This window comes from Vidua chalybeata, chromosome 4, assembly GCF_026979565.1.
Source record: "Vidua chalybeata isolate OUT-0048 chromosome 4, bVidCha1 merged haplotype, whole genome shotgun sequence".
Lineage (NCBI taxonomy): Eukaryota > Metazoa > Chordata > Aves > Passeriformes > Viduidae > Vidua > Vidua chalybeata.
In genome coordinates this window covers 64,232,710-64,258,188 of record NC_071533.1, presented here as the reverse complement: position 1 = coordinate 64,258,188, position 25,479 = coordinate 64,232,710, and the positions used below count along the sequence as shown (strand labels likewise).

Here is a 25,479-nt window from a genome sequence, read left to right as displayed (position 1 = left end):
CCCCAAAAAGCAGTTATTTTTACTTAAGCATTAAACCTCGAAGTAATTTTTCAATCACAAGTTTTCAAATCAGTGATTTCCTGTGATTAATTATGGCTCTTGTAAAAGCACTTCCTCCATCAGAATTCAATTTGCCTTCTTAAATTCACTGTGTACCTCTTGCTTGTACCACTAAGCACAAGAGAACAAAATCTCAGTCTCTAGAATATTTGTTATCGTTCTTTTCTTTTTAAACATCTATTTGTTGCCTTTTCTCTGACAAAGAAAACATTAAGAGAAGAGATTTATGGTTTCATTTTGTGTATTGGAAATTCTCCCTCAGATGCCATATGCCAGTATGCAAATGGGGGATTATAGTTTAGTTGGAGAGAGCAAATGTTGATTGCTAAAAAGCTATTTAGTTTTCATTATTGCTACACTGGAAAGAAAAATCTAACAATACACAAATTAGTAAAGAATTCAAATACAAAGATAAAAAAATTTACATCCTTTTCCCACTCAAGGAATACAGAGTTAAACAGCTCAATTTCCAAAAACCAGCAAGCCAAGAAACAGCTGCAGTCACCAAGACATGGCTCACAACACATTTACTTCGTATCTTTTACCTTAATTCGAACTCAGCAAAAAGGACATCAAAATGCTTGAGGGAATCTTTCATTTTTTCTGTGTAGAGGTTCAAATCCCTTAAGGCCTGGTCACGAATGATATTTCTGACTTCCTCTAGGCTTCGGGTCAGATCCTTGGCCAAGGGCCTCATAGCCATACTCTCAATTTCACGATTCATAATAATTGAACCAGCAGCCAAACACTATGAAGGATATGAAGAGATAAAATATTAGTTTTGACAAAGTAAAAATACTTCTATACTTTAAAACAAAGCACATGATGTGCTATTTAGTAAGATGTGCTTTTGAACAAGGGCAGTACTTAGCCCCAGTTGGCTGCAAATTATTAAACAAGTGAAGGATTTAAGGCTGGTATGTCAAGAGTCAAAAGCTTTCACAGAGAAGGTTAGGGAGCAGTTCAGCCAGGGAGACATGAGAAGAGGAAAAGGTTGAAGTACAAGAATGTCTTAGGGTGACCACAGTGCTGACAGAAGAACTGAAGTTATTCTCCCACCAGTTGGACAATAAGCATTAGTAGGATAGATCCTCTATGCACACACAGACTCCTTGCATAAAAGAGATGGGAATCCAGCAAAACTACAGTCCATGCACTGTTTTGATTTGGGGTTTGATTTGAATTTTTTATTTTATTGTAAAATAAATCTGTTCCTTATAAAAAGAACAAGTTCTGCAACTGTGATGTCTTTTATAGCACATCTGCTCACACTGGCTATCACACAGGGATCCGGTTAGGCCAGTATCCTGCTTCCCACAGAAATCATGATTACATACAAAAATCAGGTCACTGAGTGATTCTTCCCTTCAGTGTCTGGAAAGCAACTATTTAAGACACCTTGCCCCAGGCATTATACACGGACTCTCTCTGACCAGCTGACAAAGACATTAACAGTAGATTTTTACTGTAACACATTAATAAAACTTTTTAAAAATCTTGCCACTAACCACAACTGCTGGCTTTTCTCTTTTATGGTTACATTTGGAAAACAATGAGCACCAATATAAATCACACCTGCTGCATTAACAGAAATACTTCTATTAACTGAGAAAATACAAGGTTGCTCTCAAAGATCAGGGTTTTTTCCCCCTTTTTTAAAATCTCCATTTGCAGCTGTGTCATCCCCCTCTCCCTGGCATCCTGTGGATGGGAGCCACACCTGCAACTCAGTATAAGGGACCTGCAATCCCAGAAGGGATCCTTTCTCAGCAGTCTGATGCATTGATTTGAGGGCACTCAGAGAAGATCATGTTCTTACTTCTTATCAGCCAAAGCAGTGTTTGTGGGAAGTGTGGATAGAGTAAGTGTTACCTGCTGATAGGTATTCTCAGTCTGATAACTCAGTGATTGCTCTGACAAGGACAGAAGTGTGTACTCCTAAAGCTCACACAACCTTCTTGCTCCATGAATTTACAGGAGGACAGTGCCTGCAGCAGTAGGAGCTGGCATTATATCATCACTGCACGTGTTACTGAGACCAACAGGTCTCTCCAGCCTGAGGGTTACACAGTGAAAGTTTGATTTGGAAACAGGTTTAGCTTATATAACACAGCAGTGAATAAAACAAGACTTAGGACAGGATTACAAAGCATTGACATACCAAATTAATTTTGTAAATTCTATCTATCTGAGACTTCTCTGACTCAGAGGAGCCTACAATTAACAACTGTCAAAGCAAGTTTCAGAAACAGAATACATGGAGGCATATTGGACTGAACAAGATGAGAAATCTTCATGGAGAACGTGCACTTGAAAAAGAAAGGAGAAACTGGTAGAGGAAAAAAAAAATGGATATTAACAGGAGGCCAAAAATTGCTTCAAATACAGGAGAGGCAACACTGAAAATGAGACCACAACATGCTGTTGTGTGGTGGGATGTCTGGACTAATCCCCCCTCAAGTCTCAACGAATTCATGGTGCCACCTTAAGTTACATTCAGGCCAGTAAAATGAAGTTTATCACTAAAGATGCCACAATATGAAAAATGCCACCAAAAATGATTTTTTTTTAGCCAAAGACATCAGTACTAATAATATTTTGCATATCACATCCTTTTTTTCTGACACTTCAGGCTTCTTTTGGTTAAAATAACAGAAGCTTATTCACTACAAAAATTTCTTGTTCCTACAGGTTGCTCTAGAAGCAAGTCTTTGAGAGAAACCAGGTAAAAGAAGAAAATGGACTTCAGTGTTCTGCACAGGAACTATTATATTTTTGGCATACACACGAAACCAGGAAGTTATGTGCAACATATTACAGCCTGAGGTTGTATATTTAGGATGAGTTATAGCATGAATAGCCATTAAAGTGACAGCATGCACTTCTATTTGCTAGAGATTAACTTTTATCCTGATAAACTCCCTAATACACTTTTGTTACTAAGATCTTCAAAAGACAAGATGGTTGATCAGAAAAAAAAAAAAAAATCACTCAGATGCCAACCCACAAAAGAATAGTTTTTCGCTATAGAATACTGACACCACACAGTTATGGAAATAACCTGGTATGCTGTTAGCCCAACCAAAACCACAGGTAAAGAACCCCATTTCTCTGAGCACCCAGAGTGAGTTCTCTTGTTTACTTTGCTCTGTAATCTTTTTTGTACCTCTTTCAGAAAAGCCTGAAAAGGTACCTGTGGCTTTATACAACAAAAAATGTGTCTATTAATCCCAAACAACAGAAGTATGACAGACCTACCTCTGCTCCAAACCAAAGCTGTCCTGCAAGGTTGTCGTGGCGTATTTCCTCTGGAAACTTAACACAAAAGTCTCGGTTGGCCCGTTCATGTGGAATGCATTCATCCATGATTTGGTTTATGATGTTCAAAACATTATCCTGAAGCAAAACACAGGATATCATATATACTATTTGCACAGAAAACATGTTTTTCTTCTAAAATAGACTTTATTAGTGAGGTATCAACCAATTAAGATAGAAAATGCAGTATTTAACTCTCATGGTCTTCATACACACAGTGAAAACAGAGGAGAATACTGCACAGAAACAAGAGCAGCAAACTTTACTCTTTGTAGTTTTCTTAGAAACTGTTTCTCAGATTATTTGCACTTAACTTTGACTACTTTCATGGGACTTCTGATGAGGAGGCATGACAAAGATCTCGTTACCTCCAGCTATCTGTACCTATCAGTAAATAAACTAGAAGCACAAGTTAATTATACTTCTTCCATTTCCTCTCACCAGCCCCAACAAGACACACTCCCTTATTCCCAACAAGAGCACCTGACAGGGTACCTTGCAGTTGTTAGGAACTTAGCTATATTGGGACCATTTAAGCTCATCCTGGTAATCTAAAGCAGCTTACACACCTGAATCCCAAGTGGGCAAGGGCTGGCATTCTCACCAACAACCTCATTCCCCAGACAGCAGTAGGATAAGGGGACACCACACAAATTAGAGCTTTAATAACTGCTCTGATCTACCTCTGCACCAGGACAATGATCAAAGACCTACAAGCAGTTTCTTGATATGCAGTAAATAATCTGTATTCATTTATTTGAAAAGGTAATTTTCACATTCCCTGCTGGGAACTGTACAGAATTTAATTAACATAATAAAGGTAGATTGAGAGCATGAAAAAGGCTGAGTGCTTTCATAAAGATGTTTTGTCTTATGCTGCTTCCACTACTTAAAGAATTCACATTCTATTTAAAGTATTTCTCAAACAAATACCACCAAATCTGTCTGTACAAAATTGTTAACAGACAGAACTCCTTTAAATCTACACTTTGTTTTATTTTCACCTGCATTTAAAAAACAACAGAAGACACGAATTTTGAAGAAACCTACCCCTTTAATATGTTCCCCATCAAAAAAGACAAAACCCACTTTAGCTACAAAGAATGTTCCACATTTTCTGCAATTTCTCCACAGAATGCTGCACCTGCTGTTGCCATAAAATAATCTTAACATTAAGGCTGTAATTACAGTTGTCTTCATCCAAAATAAATGAATAAATTAACAATCAGCAATATTTATTACACACTGGTATAAGGTACTTGATGTGTTAATGATTAAAACACTATCACAACAAAGTATTTTTTGCAAGGCTGTCATGAGATAATACATTTCATTTCAATAAAGTTTTTAAAAACAAACAAAAACCCCCACCTCACACAGTTAAAACACATGAGCAAATGTAACAATCAACCATCTTCTCTAGATATAAGACTGAAAATCAAATGCCCTGTAGCTCCTCCAGGGCATCACAACACAGACCATGGCCAGCAGGTATAAGAGAAAAGATAATTAAAATCACCAATACAAAACACCTGATTTGAGAGATGAACTCTCCCCCTCACTCTGCTGGGACTATTGTACTGCCAGGATCAGTGGGGCACTAGGATCCCTTAGAATCCAGAGATGCCCCTTGTAGGAACTGAGGGAAAAACCAACCTTAAATACTCCCTAGGGTCATTGCAAGGAGAACTGAAGTTCAAATCCTGGAAATGAGCAGAGCAAAGACGCCCAGACCCTGCTGCAGCAGCACCATCCTGAACCACTGGCTGAAGAACACTCACCACCTCTCTCTCCAGACAGGAGTTAGACAAGCAACCACATCCAAAATGGCATGATACTTTAGGGTCAGAAAAAACAGAATAATAGCAAGTTTCCTATTCTCCTTCCACTTTTTAATTCATGGCATTGAGTATACTTCTCTCACCAATATTTAGCTTAATCTACCTGGGAACCAAAGTATTTTGAAAGTAGGTCTCGTAAGAAAAACTATTCCTAAACTACCCAGCTCCTACCCAAAGTTACAGAGCCAAGACTGAAACTGAGGATGGAAACATTTACACTGTAGAAAGGCCTGAGTCACTCATGAAGTGTTTCAAATCTGTTATTACTGATCTATTTTGAGACCAGGTGCTCTGCCTGTAGCTCTCACTTTATCACTAGAGCAATACAAGCTGGTCTTTATCATTAGGATGAAAAGGCCAGATTCCTGTTTTCAGAGAATTAATCCAAGTTTGCAAAGGCCTTTTTGCATTGGAGAGATATAGTGGTAAAAAGCAATCTTACCAGTTAAATTTTTACAAAAGTTTCACAAAATGCAGAGAAATATTAAGGCACAAAACTCTGAGAAGAACACTATTCAGATCTGGTTATATCACACTCTAAGTAATAATCCAATTACATTTTATTTTAGGACATGATATTCCAATTTATTTTACTTGCCACCCAACTTTAATATGGGGAAATGCAATTTTTCTCTTACTTTTTTTTCCCTAAAATGCTACACATAATAAGAGGAAAAGTAATATTAAAAAAAACTTTTCTCCCTAAATTTTATTTTACTTCAAAGGATTATTTTTTAAATGCAATCTTATTTGACAGCAGCTACAAGACAGATTGAATTTCCCTTACATAATCCCCTGTATACATATTCAAAATTCCTGATGTATCAAAGAATATTTTACACAAACAGAATAAAGAGAGAGGACTCACAGCTGGCAAGCAACTGTTCCATGGGTTTGCTCTGTTTTTTTCTAATCATTATACCTGTAAAAAAGTCTAAGATTCTATCTAAATAATATCAGGAGATAATTATTACAAGCATCATGAAATTTTATGCCTTAATGCACTTAAATATTGCAGCTAAAGGCACGATGATATAATGAAGATAATTCAACTTTTTACAATATACTAATGTTTAAGTAGATAATTTATTTGTTTCCCACTTAAAAGACACTTAATATTCTTCCTCATTTCTTCAACTCCTATAATCTCTAGATGCTTCTGCTCCAGAGCACCCAAGATCTACCAACACATCTCCATGTATGCCAAACTTTGAGTCAGGTATTTTTTTTAATATGTGCAGTACTACTAAGTTAAACGACAGGTAATTATAATTTTCACATACACATCCCAATGGAGATAAATCACACTAGCTCCATCTCCAGTAGCACTTGTCTGTATACCTGGCTTCACACAGGCAGCTGGTTATTCTGTCAGAGATCTCAGTGAAAAAGCCAATTAAAAATATGGCCATCTTCTCCTGCCTAGTCTAGCAGGGACACAGGAAGATTAGGAAAGAACAGTTGATGGAACTTTGATATATAATGTACTAAAAGATTTCTACAAGGTAAACTTCTTTTGCTGTTTCAAGATGTGCAATTTCCCAAATTCTTTGTTGTTCTACAGGGTTTATTTTATCATCCTACAGAAGAAAAAAAAACCACCAAAACAAACCAACAATTCTCCATCACTTCCCTTCCCCCTTCTATTTTTCTTATGACACCCAGAGCAGAGTAACTTACATAAAAAATCTGGAATATTTGCTCCCATAATAATTTCAGATCTCAGATGCTTTAAAACTGGAAGGATGCCAGCCAATTTAGACAGACTATCCAATGCATTGTAAGCAAATTAGCCTTTTCTTTAGAAGAGCTTCAAGAAACATTCAATTTATTTAATTACAGCATTCTGCTTTGTAAGCTAATAACGAATGGGTTTGGATACATGGTAGCACTGAAATTTTGCTCTAATTTAAGCAACAGAAATCAATTAGTTGGAATTGAAGTAGTAAATCTTTCACTTGATCCATCTTTCTACATAAAAGCCTCTGGATTTTAATGCCTCTTTTGGTGGCTTTATCTGTTATCTTTTGGTTTATCTGTTACTGGAATGCACAGAGTTATGTTTCAGGTGCTCTGTTGAGGCTTTACAGCAGCACAGGCAGACACTGCAGAGATTCTGCTTTGGAATTTACTCCAAATTCCTCATTTCCTGGAAAACACAGCTCAGAGTTTCACATAACAGGCAGCACTTATATTTCATTTTGATGGGGTAGATAATGAGTGGTAGTGAAACGATGTATGTAGGTAGCCACAGCAGAGGACAAAAAGTTGGTTTATTTTTGGCCCATCATTAATTAGCCATATATTAAATAATTAGAACATAAAGCTAACATCAACTGCTGCATTAACTTCCAGAATAGGTACCAAAAAAAATGCCAAGAAATTAATCTTCCTTGTACTATGAAACATATGTTTAGAGCAACAAAAGGCAAACTTATCTACCCTTTTGTACATGCCATTGATAAAATTTATACTGCTCTTCTACAACATTGAATTTAATACGACCTTTCTGAGGTCTTTTGCAAGACTTCTTCAAAGGAAGGTAAATTCCTGTGCTGTTCAGTACCTCTTTAATAGCCATGTTTTGAATTACCAGCAAAATCTACCTAAGGCAATATGGTCTATGATGATATCACCGTGAGCTTAATAGATGATATTTTAGCCTCTTCGTTTAAGAAGTCCATGACATTTTTTGTTAGCTTTTCTAGCTTGATGTTAAGTTCCAGAACTCCTTCAACATCGCATTATGGCAACCAGAAGCCAAAAAGAAAGGAAGATTTTACTGTAATTAAAGCAACTGGCATGTATTTAGGGTTTTACAGGCTACTTTAAGTGAAGAATTCAGTAACAAGGTGGTGTACTCTGTGATGGAACAAACAGGTTTTCAATGTACACACAAAAGTCCTGGCTTCAGAAACCAGAGAGCTATTTCACATTACAGATCCAAAGCATCTCTATGGTTTTCCCTCCAGTCCATCTTGCACAGATCCCAAAGGCTGTGCTTTCAGACTCTTTTTACCTCATCAGCTAACTGATTATTTCCCACTGGCAATGTAGCACAATGGAATTTTTTTGGGTTGGAAAAGACCTTTCAGATCCTCAAGTCCAACCACTAACCCAGCACTGCCAAGTTCACTGCTAAACCATGTGCCCAAGTACCACATCCACAAATCTTTTCATTACCTCCAGTGATGGTGACTCAGCCACTGCCCTGGGCAGCCTGTTCCAATTCTTGACAACCCTTTTCATGCAGGAAGTTTTCCCAATATCCCATCTAAACATCCCCTTGGCCTTTTCCTCTTGTCTTATCAATTGTTATTGGGGAGAGGAGCCTGAACCCCACCTGGCTACAACCTCAGGTAGTTGTAGAGAACATTAAGGTCTTCCCTGAACCTCCTTTTCTCCAGGCTAAACATCTCCAGCTGCCTCAGCCACTCAAACTTGTGCTTGGCCACACCACTGCTGATCCAGGCCAGGTGCCATTGGCCTTCTTGGCCACCTGGGCACACCTGGCTCGTGTTCAGCCACTGTCAACCAGCACCCCCAGGTCCTTTTCCACGGGGCCCTTCCCAGCCACTCTGCCCCAGCCTGTGGCACTGCAGGGGTTATTGTGACCCAGGGGCAGGACCTGGCACTTGGCCTTGGTGAACCTCAGACCCTTGGGCTCACTGATCCAGCCTGTCCAGATCCCTCTGTGGAGCCTTCCTGCTGTCAAAGAGATCAACTCTTCCCAACTCAACCCAACTTGGTGTCATCCACAAATTGAGGGTGCAACTCATGAGACTCCACTTTCTAAAAGTAACAGAATTTTTCTATGTATGAACTTTGGAGAGCAGCTCCTAGTTTAACCCCTCCCACTGGAGAGTAATACCAAAATTCACCATGAAAAGGCAACTTGGATATGTAGCAATTTAAATTCTGTATTGCCCCAGCCTAGCAACAACAACTCTCAATAAATAAAAGAGGAATCCCCATTCACAGAGGGCAGAATGAAGGAGATGTCATCATGAATTACTGCCATCTTCACTTTGCCTTCTCCTGCTGCAGTGAAAGCATCCTGCACCCCCACCACATTCATTGCTGAGTTGGCCTGGATCCAGCTTTCTTCCCTATGGTTCTCTGCTGCAAATTAATTCCCTGACCTGCAGCGCACAGCATTTTCATTCCACTCTGTCCACAGTCTTAGATAACAGGAGTTTCTCACAATGACCTATCTGATCCATGTGAGCAAGTGGAAACACATAAAAAAACTTGTTAACATGAGAAACTACAATTTAAGACTACAGTACTAAACATTATTAGAATCCTTTTTTTAAAGAAAAAATATATTTAAATATTAACCACTCCCTCCATATATTAGATCAAATATGAAATGTAGAAAGAAAACAAAATTCCTTTTAGTTGGAGTCGTACTGATGGCCCCGAGTTACAGTCAAGCATTTTATATTTTACAGCCATTTGCTAATTTTTCTGTAGTGACCAGAAGTTTCCCAAAAATTAAGAAAAGCTGTTAAAAACCAACACTTAAAAATGTTTGATGAATGTTTGACTCTGCAAATTTGTTTTTTACCCAACTACACATTCCACTGATCACCTGGCATTACTGGGGAAAAAGGCAAATTTAAAATCTGTGAACCAAAGCCAACAGACAAAAACCCCCAACTTTTCTGATACTTATAATTTCCTTAGTATATTTAGAATAACCATATTCAAGTTCATTTGCAGTGAAATACAGTGAAAACAAATGAAAGGGCTGACAAGTGTGCCTGTTTGCAAAATAAATTAAGAGTTAAGAGCTTTCACTCAATGGCAAACCCAAATAGCAAGCAGGTACCTGACACCAACTGTTTGAAGATGTCAGGCAGCACAGAGAAGACATCTGTTAGAGCAATGCAACTCACACAAGTCATCACTACTAGAAGTAATGAAATGCCAAATGTTGCCACCAGTTATAGAACAACTGAACTGGAAATGAAACTCTAAAGGAAAACCACCCAAATTTACAAGCTCTATTATGACAGGAAAAAAGTAAATATATGCATTGTCTCAGATTTAAGCTTAAATCTTAACATCATCAATTTAAAATGGCTATTCTCAGGGTTTTTTTTCTAGACTGGCACTGTACCCACCAAAATTAAATTGGAAGACATTGTATAAAAGAAAATAATTTTCCCTGAATAAGTCTTAGCTCACTCTCATGACAAACAGCCTAATCCTGGCACAAATTTCTGACTTTTCTACCACTGCATCAAGTCTCTTAAATACAAACCTTATGACAACTTTGTTCTAGAGTCCACCAGCTCTATTCCAGTTCAGAAAAAGCCTCAAACACAGACACCATTCATAAAATGACCACAATTCCTTCCTCACCACATATCAATGAGGAACACCCAGAGGGTTGGACAGCGCCTGCTTTCGGTTCTTACTTCTTCCCTCTGTTCAAAGATGCCTGTTAAAAGGTATCTTTGTCTGCTACAGTTTCTAAACTTTGTGAACATGAAGGTTTCTTTCAGTCAACTTCCTCCCTTGATCTCAGTAATTACCCTGCTGTCCTTCACTGACCTCTACTATCATAACTAATGTCTCCAGGGTTGCAAATCAAGCAGGCAAAAAAAGACCTGGTCATTACTTTAGCTAAAAGCACTCCTGGTTCAATCCACACTGTTTAACCTCTGTATCAATTAACAAAATAACATCAGGAATAGATTCTTGCCAACTTCTAACCAATCATTAGGTTTCAGAACCCAGCAGGGAGTTTCTTTCACTTTTGGCTAATTTGTCTCCTTTAATGAGATCTATTTCTACCTAATTCTACAAGAAAATGTTCTTCAATGGACAGATGCAATCAAACACGAAAACATCAAACCTCTGAACTGTCTCACTGTTCACAGTGATCATGGTACATACTCCCAGTTTGCGCCTGTCAAGAATGCTAATGATACAATTAGTATTTCATAGATAATTTACTGCCAGTCCACTACAGCACTGTCCTCTGAGTTTTTTAACAGCTCTTCACAGGTACCTTCCCCATCAAGGGATGCTCATTGATGCTGACTTCCTTTGCAGAAATTGCTTCTCTTCAGCATGGACACAATTCCGATAAAGCATAAAATGAAAGAGTATATATCTTCCCCCCTAGAGATTCCTCATTCTCATACCACTTAAACTTATCAGGTAGCAGACCTTCAGATAAGGTTTTTTTGCACCTGAAACAGAAAGCCACTTTTCATTTCAGACTGGCGTCAGGCCATTTTGCAGTGTCAGCCTTTGGCAGCCAGGCCAGCTGGAGAACCCAGCCCCTTATCTCCCCATCTCACCTTCCCTGCAGTCCCTGTCCCCATGTGTCACCAGCACTCAGTGCTCTTGTACTGGGGGCACCTGTGAAGGGTTTCAGTGCACAGATCCAGAGTAACCCAAGTCATTTCACTGCTCAAGTTCACAGACAGACTCTACAAATACATGCATCAGTACAGCTGAGCAAGTGTTTCCAAGTGTAAAGCTGACGACAGCGTATTTAACCTAGCCTTGGATAAGATCTAAAACTTCAAAGCTGTGTTTTGAGGGGTGCCATGCTTAAGCGTGGGAATAGGAACAAGAATAGTGCAAATTTGGAATGGAAAACTTTTGAACTGACGTTGCCAATGGACCATGGAATAATGCCTAAGGACCTGTGTGTGATAACACAGAAATACACATTGGAACAGGGTTGTTTTTATATAAAATCAAAGTTCATTTCTCTTGTTTGCTCATGCTCAACTACATAGCCAAGCAATAAAGTTAAGATATTTACCGAAACTAAAATGTTTATAACATTTCTACCAAGTGCCCAAGGGCTTGCTTGAATCAAAGACTGGGCAGCCAACATGCACAGCTGCTAAAGCTATCACAGACCTCTGACCAAAACCACTCAAATTTACAGAAATATTTCCTTCTGAAATCACTCTATGCCTTTCCAGTAATACAGTTATAAAGCTCACTGGTGACCCACAGCACTGGTCAATTTAAAACCCTTTACCTGCTAGGAAAGAAAGAACACACTTAGCATTAAAAATCAATGAAAAATCTGATTTCACTGAATGGAGAATTAATTGAGTTATGCTGAAATTGTGCAGCTGTAGACAAAAGACAAAGAAAGGCCAATGTGAAATTACACCACAAATACAGAGTTATATCCTACAACAGTTCAGCTGAAAACCAAGGAGCCCAAAACTTTAGAGACTTTCATTCTAAGAGTGTTCAAGCTTCAAATAATTTCTACAGTCTGTGTATTTTGAGTGACTTAAAGTTCTCCTAAAAATTTACATCAAGATAATGCTGCTTTCCTGGTTGAGGAATCCCCTCATAATTTTCTTTTCTCAATTATAAATTATGATATTTGCATTTCAGAATAAGCCAGACAACCACAAATATTTTAATTAAATCTACTGAGAAAACCCATCACATTCCAGCTACAGGGTTAAAATATTTTACAGTCAAATTTGCAAAATCCCTATGGAGGACAATTCTACAAATAATAAACAAGGCTGGCACTGAGGCCAGAGGTTTGTACAACTGTATGAAAATGAAAAATAATTTTTCATACCAGTTACCAGGTAAGTCAAAAGTAAACATGACTCTGAAAGCCTGCTAGAATTAATCTCTGATTATTTATGTCTGCATCAAACCCAAACAAAAAAAAGCAAACAAAAAATACACCAAAAAAATACTTTTTCACAGTATTCGAACAATTCCAAAGCAAAAATTACCAGAGCTTACATCACAAAGGCAGCTTAGCTCAGTGCCTCAGTTGCACAAATCAATTCTACAAGCTTTGCAGCCTCAAGAGGATCATCTTTAACACCTCTACATGAACTATTACACTGTTTGATTATGAGCCCTGTGTATGTGGAATAGCAACAATTTCAGCAGCAGTTACAGACACTGCAGGGCAAGTGAGAAACCAAGGAATACAAATATCTGTTGCTTGGTATATGTGTGTAAGTAATCTTCAGGCACAGGAACCTTGAGACCTCTAGAGAACTGAAAATGTATTCTCAGGGCAAACGTAAGATTTTATATTGTGTACATCATAAGTTAGTATCAAGAGCACTACATTTTCTGAATTAAATTCTGGGCTTTGCTCAGAGCTGTGGAGCAAGGAGCAGCATAAACAGGTGAGAAGTATCTAGCTTTATCTCTTCACAGTGGGAAGAACCCTGTACATGGGGTAATGCTGCTGCTGTTCATCTCAACACCACTTTGAGAAGTGTTGAAAAAATAGCACTACTCTAAAAAAATGGAAATCCAGCAGGAGAGAGTAGGTGGTGTAAGCAAAAAAGGTAAGCTTCCCTAACCAAGAGCACATTTTCTGCATAATTAATTTTACACAAGTACAGATTTCCCAGAGCCTTTAAAACAGGAAATTGTTATGAGTGCAAGCAGTGCAAAAGCATGCAGGAACAAAGCCTACTATCTGAAGCCTGCTCTCCAACAGCAAATTCATCCTTATCACAAGCTGTTTTCAGAGCAATCATTTCAAACTTTTTCAAAGCAACACTAGCTTGCTAATACATGCAATACTTTCAAAAATTAATCATTTTTAAAATTATTGTCTTAAACTCTGCATTTTTTTCACCAAGAACACTGTGCAGCAATGAGTCAACACAAATTCTTTCAAAAGCATAAGCTGGAGGCAGAAGACAATCAGTGCATCTTTACTCCAAAGGGAACTTGGAGTTATGAGTGAACTATTTAAGCTTTTCATTCTGTCTTGCTAATTACAAAGTTACAATGACTGAACAAGCCACCCTGATGGCTAACAATTGACTTCCTTCCCATCACCTTAGAAGTCCAGCCATTCAATTAGTAGTTTATTGTTAAATTATACAGTAATAGTAAGGAAAGGGCAGTCTGAAATTAATCTGTTCTCTCGAACTCCAAAATCTTTTGTAATCCCTCTTTCCAATATGTAGAACTCCTTGTTGTGTCCAATATTTAGCATACATAGATATATATTTAACACCTAAAGGCTTTCATCTCAAGATGCAGCATGAGGATCGAGCAGGAGGAGCTCAAAGCCTTGGCCGAGTTGCAGAGATTTGGCATCATGGGCATGAGCACAACCTGGTGGGATGAGTTGTGTGACTGGAGTGCCCTGCTGGAGGGTGCCAGGCTCTCCAGGAGCACGGGCAGGGCAGGTGGGGCAGGCTGGCCCTGTGTGGAATGCCACAGGGCTTGTAGCTGGCAATGGCACAGCTGAGAACCTCTGGCTAAGGACCGAGGGACAAACAAATGAATTGGGGATGTTGTCCCAGGAGGAGGAAAATGAGGGGAGACCTCAGTGCAGTTACAAATTCCTCATGAGGGGAAGAGAGTGGCAGGCACTGATCTCTGCTCTGTGGTGAGTGACAGGAGCCAAGGAATGGCCTGAAGTTGTGTCAAGGGAGGTTTGTGCTGGATATTAGAAAAAGGTTCTGCCCCCAGAGGGTGGCTGGGCACTGAACAGGCTCCCCAGGGTCACAGCACCAGCCTGATGGAGTTCAAGGAGAGTTTGGACAATGCTCTCAGGGATGCGGTGTGACTCTTATGGATGGTGCAGTGTGGGGCCAGGAGTTGGACTGGATGAGCTTTGTGGGTCCCTTCCAACTCAGGATGTTCCATTCAAGGATTTTGTTTAATGAAAACTGACTTATAACAACCTGACACATGAGAAAACCAGATTGCACAATATTCCACAAAATATTCTTCATAATAATCCATTATTATGAAATGAAATATTTCTTATTAAAAAACAGGCTTTAACTTTCAAGTATGTTAAGATCACAATGAAAATTAAATTCCACTGCTAAGAACTGACTTGAAAAAATTACTAACTTGCCTTCTTGTCTTTCTTATCATACTTCCCCAGTATTAAAGGAAAAAACAAACAAATGAGAGGGATTCTTCTATATGATTAAGTGAAAAGGCTTCTAGCAGAAGAAAACAGACTTAATCCCCAAGTACAAAAACACCACAAAATAAGTAATTTGCATGTATTGTTAATCTTGCTAAAGTGGGGTTACCATGTCCATATGGAGAAAAGAAGGAAAATTGCAGCATATTTAAGTCATGAGACAAACAATTCAGACTACATAAAAAATTCAGTGGTTGATACTAGAATCTATCCTTCTTTGCAACAGTAAAAAAAAATAATTAAAATTTGGCCAATCACACTATAGCAGAGCTGACAGCAATCCTCTGATGGCACTGCTGAAGAGTGTGGAAGAACTATAAAGCCCCTGATAGTCAGACATGTCACTTTACATTAATTCCTACAGAACTGGATCTGATATAGTATCTTACTTCACAAATGCTTAGAAAAGTCAGGCTTAAAATGATCTGGCTCCATTGTCCTCATTTAGCCTTCAAATGCTCTGGGAATTATACCACTGTGTCTTAGGTCCACTGTCAATACTCATTCAAGGTATCAATGTGCCAATTGTTAGCAATATAAAAACTATGATCAAGGGCAAATAATCTTACATTAAGAAATGAAAAATCATTTTATCTTTTGAAGCTGACTGTTAGAAGATTCCAATACCTCAAATTAAGAGCTTTCTATAACAGGGTTTTCTTTCACAAAGAAGACAATGTATTTTTAAATTTGAATAAAACTTGTGACCAAAAGAAGAAACTGTTCTAATTGAAGGATAGATAAAATATTCATTTGCTCTCCTGTTAGCACCTCATGTTTTATATGGATGACTGCCTCCTCCACCAAAGCCAGTGGTTTTCCACAGTTTGCATGCCATGATTGTGGCCATCATGAGCAGATGGTACAGTATAACCTTGCATTACAGTCTCTAGCAAAAACCTATGGCTACCCCAGCATGCACCATTTAACATCATATAATCACATCCCTTTTTCACTGATAAAAAATTAATTGTGTTTTGTACACAAAGATAAGTTCTCTTTTCATTATTTAGCAACTTGTCAATCCAGATTCAGTTTCACCCTTGTGCATTATTGATTACCACCTGTGTTGTCATTTCATGCTACGTCAACTTTTATTTATTTTTAAATATATATAATAAGGAAACTCAAATGTCACACACTGAAGAGCTTTTCCATTTCCCACTACAGAGAAATCAACACATGCTCTATGACAATTCACTCAGGTCAGTCATGTTTCTCTTCCACTCTGGAAATGTTACTAAGCAATTTGCAAACCCTGCAACAGCTTCACAGTTCTGTGTGATGGTGTTGTGTTGAAAGTTTTGTTTGTTTGGAGTAACATTTTTGCTGATCTGTTGTTTTAATTTGTTTGGTTTTGTTTCAATTGTTTGTGGGTTTTTGTTTTGTTTGGGTTTGTGTTACTGTTGTTGGTGTCTTGTGGGGTTTTCTTAATTAAATAAAAAACCAATACAGAAATCTGCCAATATCCATGGCGTAAGCTGATGTGAAAGACAGCTGGACTGCTATCCCCATGTCAGGCTGAAACTGGTAACCACCTCCTGGAGTGACCCATTATCAAACATGACCACTGCTTTGGTCAGACACAGCACAGCATCAGACAAAGCTTCCCCACTCCTAGGCTTGTCTTATCCATCCATCTCCCTCTTCAGCAAGCAAATAACATTCCTAAGCTCTTAAGATACACAAAAAACATATTTCAAAGATAAAGAGCATATATTTTCTTTTTGTGTTAGAAGTTTTAATTCAACAAGGCCAAGTGCAAGGTCGTGCCCCATGCTGGGGAAATCTAGTGAAAGGTGTCCCCACCCATAGCAGGGGGCTGGAACTGGGTGATATTTAAGGTTTCTTCCAACCCAAACTATCCTGTGAGTGTGATTTTAGCATGTGACAAAGCAGATTCCCCAAGTATGCTCCCAGCAGCACTGTTCCTTTACTCCTTGTTTGCCATATTCAATTTATACCATCTTTCACACCCCACAGTCAGCCCCTTCAGCTGGAATACGTATTCCCTTATGATGAGGGTAAAGCTTTGTTTCCACTGACTCTTGTATCTCAACTCATTTCATAGTGATGCTTTCAGTTGTTAAATCGAGCTTGAAGAAATATGGAGATAAGTGTGGTTGAAATACAGCATTTCTGATAAAATTCACCACATATTTTGTATTGCTACAGAAACTGAGACAGACAAGTGATAAAACACAACACTGAAATATGATTAGCTTTCTCTAAGGGCTCCAACTCCTCAGCAACTTTTACTTAGGCTACAGAGGATAATGAAGTTCAGGTTCACAGGTGCCTCCTTCTCAGCACTATATAAAAGAATGACCTATACAGGAGGCTGTCCACTAAAGACTACATTTTAAAGCCTCATGTTACAGCAAACTAGAACTGCTAAAGGTGAATTGGAAACACTGGGCTGCCAATTGCAGTAATTCAGGAGGTGCTTCCCAAGAAGGCAAATGGCAGGAAAGGAGTGAAGAACCAGTGTAATGTACTGCCAGTCAAGGCAGTGTCCATCACTGCTACCAGTGAGCCAGAAACAGTCATGTCTCACAAATATTATAAATTCCCCATTTTACTATGCTGTGGAACAGTGCAAATGGACAGCACAGCCAGAAGAGTCTATGGTTTGCTTCAGGTCAGAGCCTTGATGGGGCAAATTCCTTCCTCGTGCACTTCAGCAGATCAAGCGACACACTGCTGAGATACAATCTGCAGGAATAATGCTGATAAAACCCTGCTGGAGCTGACTCATGTGCTATTCTGAGACCTCACTACTGTACACAGAGAAATAATTCTCAGTGTACTGAAACAGCAAGCAATGACTATGATCCTAAAAACATTCTCACCTGTTATGCACAGGTTTGTTACCGGTGAAGTCCTAACAAAGCTCTGCTTTAGAAACAAAGATTTTTTTTTTTTTTACTCTTTACTCTTAAACAAAACAAATGAACTTTTGTTGTATTTAACAATAAACCCAACTCCATTTAAATAGCCAATAAAATGTTTTAAACCAGTTTACCAAGTCAACTAACAAAATATTAATCAATGTGAAAACAGCAAGGATCAAAGCAAATTAATTTAGAGAATGATAGTGAATGCATGAGTGAATAACTCAAAAATGTGCATGAGTTAACCATCACTTCTTGTAAAATTCAATACTGCATGATGTTGTGAAAAGCATAGGAAAGGACACCTTGTTATACCATTAATATAAAAATACTGCAATGATTTGTGTTGCAGGGAAAAAACCTCAAATGAACAAGCACTGCATATTACTGAAGACTCACTACTGCAGAGATGTTTTTCTTAAGGAAAAAAAGAGAGTTTTCCCTCAATAAACCAAAGTTTGATATTCTACCTACCTTTCGGTTCATTTAAGAAAAACCTTACACAGCTTTTCTCAGCACACTTTAGGTATTGTTAATCTTAACAGAAACCAGTAGAGAAGTGTTTTATTCTGTTGAATAGGTATTAATCACACAATAAGTGCAAGATATTGTATTGATAGATATGTTATGATTTCACAATATTTTACCACTGACATGCAAGCAGCAAAGCAAAATGAGGGATGGCATTTTTATAATAGGCTACCATAACTGGAAAACAGTGTTACATCACATTATTGTGAAAATGAAAAGCTTTGAAAACCATTATCTTACTCATCTTACCACTCTTACTCATGGATTATGCTACTCAAGCATCCTGCTGTACAGTCAACCCACAGCATTTGAAAACCAAGCCGCAGGATGTTCAGAAACCTTGAAAAGTTAATTTCCTGTAAAAAGCGTGATTCTTATCAGCAGATAGTATTATGACAAAGCAGAAGACAACACTCAGAGATGCAGTTCTTTAGTAAGGAAGCATCAACAGTCTTGAAGACTGCAGTTCTCTGCACATCCACAGGAACACCACAATGCACCTTACTTTCAACCTGCCTTGACTAATACTGCCAGTTTTGTTAAGATAGAAAACTTTCAGTATGTCCACTATAAAATATCACATCCTTTAGGCAGAGACCTTCTGGTCTGTCTGAGTCTGTTCACACACTACAGTAAACTTGGAGATCTTTAACAAAACTATCAGAAGTTCAAAGCAGACACAAAGATTTAAAGCTTGGCTCTTCAGATATGGTTAAGATCCAACATAACACCCAACCTCTCTCCAAGAAGAATCACAGTTTGTAAGACTTTTTAGCATTTAAAAAAAAAAATCACACTAATTTAAAGGCATTTCCAGTCTCTGATAAAAAAAAAATTCAAAAGCATAATCTGTTCATCAGGCAGACATGAAAATAAGCAACCCAGGAACAATGAATTAATTTAAAAAACAGATGCCAAGATAGAGGGACATAGAATTTTAGAAATCTTTGTCACTAAAAAGCACTAAAATCTGTAGAAATGCTATGCCTCTAAATTTCATGGAGATAAAAATTGGGAATAATCTGGAAATCTTAAAACTAAGGCTTCCATGGAAAAACTAGCACAAAATAGGAAAAAAAATTAATGCAAAGACTGGGAGTGTGGTCAACTATGCTCTGTGGTCACAAAATACTTTTCAAAAGCATTGCTTGGAGAGTCAATGCACATTTCTAAAGAAAAGGTCTCAGAATTGCATGACTGTTTTTGCAGATACCTGAGGTATTGCACAGTGCAGGTGTTACCCTCCTTTTACATGCACAACCTTCCTCCACAACATTCTGAGCCCAGGGCTGGCTGCTGGTTCTCCATCATTCTCAAACCCCACCACACCTTAGGCTAAAACCAATTTTTCCTCCTACTATGTGATACTTGGTCAGCAAACATTTACATTTTGAGTCCTTACTAAAACACTGTTCCTTCTCTTGTTTCGAAATTACAGGACAAATTCTTAAAAGAAACCAAAAACCACTGCATTTACACAAAGTACTACAAAATAATCTAAGATCTAATTAAGCAAAGCCGTTTTTGACATGACATTTGACAATGATCTGACCTATTCTACAGAACTTTTAAAACTACAAATTACAAAAATAGCTACATTAAAAAAACCCTCCATCTTTTTTTTTTTTTGTTCTAGCAACAGATTGTTTTAGTAACAGCAATCTGTCTGACAAATGAAATTACCAGACATCAGAAGATATTAAGAGTCACAAGGTAGTGAATCACTACAGAACAAGCCAAGCAAACTGACCAAGGAGCAGTCAGAGTCTGCATTTCCTGCACTCCTACAGGTGAAACATTCAGAGAAGCTACTTTTTGAATAGAACAGTTCTTCAGGTCTGCCTATACTACGGGAAACACATGAGAAAGCCTGTGTGCCTGCAGGGAAACAGGGAATAAATTGTCATTGCCAGGGATAAAACAACCAAGGAGATTTGTCTTGCACAATGATAGTGTTAACCCACCCTTAATACCAGAAAACCTTTCTTGCCAGTCTGGAAAGAATTTGACTAGGAAGTTTGTGGAACATCCACTACTGGAGGTTTTCTAGAAGTCAGATAAATATTTGTGAAGTGTGGTTTAGGTACCGCTGCTCTGTCACACAGAAGACTGAAGTCTTCCTCTGATGGCAACTTTCAAATCTATTTTTTATCACTCCAAGTCACAGCATTTTTAATTGTTAATAAACTTGCAGCTTCCAGTTTGGCAATCCCTTAAACTCACCTTTTTCTGTAGGAACAATACAGTTGGAAATTTTGAAGCTATTTGAAGTCGACAGAAGTATTAAAATTGTTTCTGACAGAACACCACATTCACTGTCTACTCTCTCTCTGTAAGCACTCTTCAAAAAGCTGCACTTCTAAAATTTAATTTTCTTGCAAGCAAACACAGAGCACTTGACTGTTTTTCTTTTCAACAGACTCAGCTAACCTGATGCGAACACTTCCTGCAATGATCAGGGCACTTTTCTTGAATCTCATCATAACATGATTAGTGATGAAATTTTTCCACATAATGAAGTTTAGTACATTTTATTAGGAGTAACAGGAAGAAATTTTAGCAAGGGTGAATCAAAATACATTCTTGACACTTAACTGCACCATATTTTACTTGGTGGAGATGTAAATGTGTATTTATTACTATGGTAATTCCACTTAAAATTGTCCTGAGGTGACAGCAAACATTTACTTTTAATACAGAAATCCTCATACCACCTGAGCATCATGAACCTACTTCAGTTTAAATTATATTTCTTGGGTGTGACTGGGAGAGGAAATATCAAAGAATTCATGTAAATATGAAGGGTACAAAACTGTAGATTCTTTCTACCTCTAAAAATCTGAATTACCTAAACACCACATAACCCTCTGAATGTAGTTCATTTACTAATAAAAAACTCAGATTCATGAGGCAAGAAAGCTGAGAAGCTACAAATGACATGACTATATTTTGCTGCTTGAAATTTTGAAACATTTCTCATGTCCTCTCTAAGCTCTCTATGCTTATTTTATATAAAGGAAACAAAGTTTATAATGTGCATTCTTATTTGGGGAAAGCATCAACACTCTTAAATGAGATGCAGGAAAATTAATTTATGGATAGTATTTTCAAGAATATACCCTTTGAAGTAAGGAAAGGCATGTATCTAACAAAAGTTCATGTTAAAAATCTCTGATGATAAAAACTAACCAATACAAAAAAAAATTAATGGACTACATTAAATGTACATAAAAATCCCAGTGAAGTCAGGAAGTTGCCACTTTGATTACCTGACAGGAGCGAAACTGGTTGACCAGCAGTGTACATCTCTGTGGGTCTTTTCTTCCATCCAAACTGTCCAGTTCAGCTGCTACTTGATTTAGTTCCTCATCAGCATAGTAGAACTGAGCAAGGAGCTGTGGGTCTGTTCTCTGTATTGGAGACATGGACAATATGACATTACTATTGCAAAAAAACCCCAAATTAATCCCAAAAATTAAAACAACTTCAGCTAGTTGTATTTACTGTGATTTTTTTGAACATATAAGCCAGATAAGCAGTATGGCAGCACAGACAAGAATGATATTGAGATTTACACACACTCAACATTTTTTTCTACTTTGAAGAAAAAAAAAAACTCTCAAAAAACATCTCACATAATAAATCTGAGACATTACTCAGCTACCATTATCTCCAAAACCACCCTGGCACTCTCACTTCTTGTGGCATAATTATCTGGAGGAGCCAACAACTGAATCAGAAGGTTTGTTTATTAAACAGAAGCAGACTTCAGCTCTAGGCAGAACAAGACAAAGTTGCTTTCAAAGTTAAAACAAACAAACTATACCCCCAAAACCTATCAAGCAATGGAATAATCTATCAAGCACCATGGTAACCTTTGCAGCATGGTCTGGTCAGAATCCTCCCTTCGAGCATCACAAGAATGAAACCACAGAAGAGAAAGGTACTGAATCTGCCAGGGCCAAACAGATGCAAACACTTCACAACACATAATAGTATCACCAAACAAGGCATTACAGAGAGAAAATTACATCACAGTGGTGGCAAAGAACAGAATCATCACAACTGATTTTGGCCACATTAAAACAAAGCAGCAAATATAAATAAAAAGACCAAACAAATGAAGGAATGACACCTCAAAACACTGAGAAATATTAATAGTAAAGCTTTACACCATAAAAAGATTTTTTTAAGCATTAACAACTAGGAGTTCTGGTTCCAACGTCTTAATTGTAAGCTGTCAAAAATCTATACTCTTGAATAATGTCTTCACTATAGCCCTGATATAAAGGTGCCCAGGGAGAAGAATAAAGCTTGTGATATATGGTCAGGGAAACAAACAAAATTCAAAATGAATGGTAATAAGAGGGAGAACATGTAATTACTCTACTACTAAATTTTATGTTGCTTATGTCAATTTCTGTATTTATAGTCAAGCTTAGAAAAGCATTTCTTTAAGCATTCTCTACCCAATGATTTTATTATTTCTGATTTTTACGTTTTTCTTCAGCATTTATCCATTAAAACCATCTAGACAAAGTTAATAAACAAAGATTCAGGAGTCTGTGTATGGAATTGTGACAAAGCATGACTGCTGATTTTTAAGCATCTAAATTGCATTGCAGAAGCAAAATAAGGCAATTTTAAAAGACTGGTCTCAAGCTAAACAAGTATGCTTGGGACACTTAGTTCCCACGTGGCTGAATTTTTCAACTGGAGGAACAGAAGTTTTAATTGAGTTCTCTCAACTGTGTTATGTTTGGTGTGGATTAGTAGTGTGATCTTTGATTAATTGTGTCAATCATATGTGGTCCCTGGCAAGCTGAAACTGCATAAAACTAAATCTCTTCACAGGGGGCCACTTAAAGCAAATAAAGCAAAAGTTTACAAATTCAATTTGCTGCACTAGGTAACAGAAAATTAGGGATAGTGCCATGTTCAATGCCAATTTTTATTTTCAGTTTATGCAAAATACGGTTTAAATAATTTAATCCAAATTCCTTCCTATTTTTTGACAGAATAAGAATTAGCAATTCCCATCCTTAGGTACTAAAATTAATAGAAAGACTTAATTTCAAAACATCTCATGGAGGACCTACCACTTACCCTGGTAGTTTGTTTCAGGAAATCAACCCATTTAACAACAAATTAATGCATCCAAGTTCTTTTGATTTGCTGGACTTCACCAGCACTGCTCATTTTGCCTTATTCAGCATTAGTTCTATTTGCCTATTTCTGTTTTCACTGACTGCAGTAACCCCTTTAACCATAGCACCACTGTGGGATGCACTCATGGGGTTGGGATTTCTGGGGAGAAGTTTTGTTTGGTTGCACAGGAAGTTTTTTATGCGGTGATTTTGCTGTTATCCTCCCAACACCCTCCCCAGTATGAGCTCTCCGGGCAGGAATCTCATTCTGCAAGTACACCTTGCATTCCTTCTGCCTAATTTAGGGTTAGATTCCACATATTCAGCCCAACAAATGGCCCAGGTTACCCCCAGTGTCTTTACTGACAGCACAACGTCAGATTTGAAACCATCACTATATGGATCAAAACTTGCTATCCCCATTTGTATGCTATACACAAACCATCATTCCAGCCAGTACCAAGACAGGAATCAGCACACCTCAAATTAAAAAAAAAAAACAATACCCAAAAAACAACAACAAAAAAAAACCACAAACAAAAAAACAACAAAAAAAAAACCTCCAACCAAACAAAATAACACACATTTAGCCATGTTATATAATAATAACACCATTCTTTTATTTTATGAAAGATCACTCACTGAATATTTATTTTAATGATTCTTACTTTTTAATAAACTCCACTCAACGGGTCAGATACCAAAAATCAGAAGATGCCTGCCTGTCACCCACAAAGTCAGTATAAAAGTGTCCGTATGAAAACGTTGTATAAACTATTGAACTGGTTACATTCTGGCTTTACCCATCAAGTCCAACCAATGAACTGTCACCAGGATTAGGTTAGTTCAGTTTATTGCATAATTAATTCTACTCTGATTTTTTCAAACAGGATTTAAATGGACTATAAGAGAATGTTAACAACATCTTAATTTAAGAGACCTGTTAGCTAGTTACAGGTTATTAGATTAATAACAGGTCTGTAGAATTATTTATTGCATGTTATCAAAGGAAAAGATGCTATTCTCATCTCTTGTAAACAAGCTGGTAGACCAAAACCAGAAACTGTCCCTAAACAATAGTGACAACTAACAGAGAAGAAAAATTCTAGCACAGACTTCCTAACATGGGACAGAGACCAAAAAATAAACTACCAACAAGAAGCCAGGGTGCCAAGAGACCAATCTCAAACCACACTGTAACTCTTGAATCTAAGAATCACTTTGAAAATCACATTTACAGACACAAGGGTGGTTCTCAGGGACACATCCCCTTTTTGAAAGAAAATTGCAAGCACTTTTTGCATGATTTTTAACAGCAGCTTTCAAGTGTCAATACCACCTTTGAGTAACATAAAACATGTGTCATCTTAGACCTGACAGCAGCCCATAATTTGAACATTAAAGGGAATGTTTTCCCCCAGGTTTCTGTGATCCTTTGTAGGGAAGTACAGATTTTGTTCAGGCTTTTTCTTCTGCTGAGATCGCAACAGGAATGCAGCCACCACCCCAACCACCACCACAAGAAGACATGATGATCCCAAATAAGCCAAAGAACAGACAGAGACAAGGGAATCATGCAAATGAGCAAGATCCCAGCTAGTGATAGCACTGTCTTCTGAAGCCTGCCAGCTGTCCTTTGGAAAATAATACCCATAGTTTTTGAATTGCTGATCTAAAGTCTTCAGAACAACAGCTAAAATCCAACTTTGCTTAAAATAAATTCCATGGACTTGAAAAGGTCCAGATCTCCCATTGTT

The 25,479-nt window shown here is 37.7% G+C and overlaps 1 protein-coding gene across 5 annotated transcripts in view; it reads right to left on the bottom strand.

Moving 5' to 3' along the window:
- The window catches only part of ZFYVE28 (zinc finger FYVE-type containing 28), a 145,877-nt gene that overhangs the window by 58,195 nt on the left and 62,203 nt on the right, over positions 1-25,479 (bottom strand). For all 5 annotated transcript variants that reach the window (XM_053941196.1, XM_053941198.1, XM_053941199.1 and 2 more), the window contains exons 2-4: positions 21,845-21,985; positions 3,319-3,456; positions 606-808 (exon numbers count right to left, since the gene is read on the bottom strand). In XM_053941196.1, the coding sequence (XP_053797171.1) occupies positions 606-808; positions 3,319-3,456; positions 21,845-21,985 (482 nt within the window). The remainder of the gene's footprint in view (positions 1-605; positions 809-3,318; positions 3,457-21,844; positions 21,986-25,479) is intronic.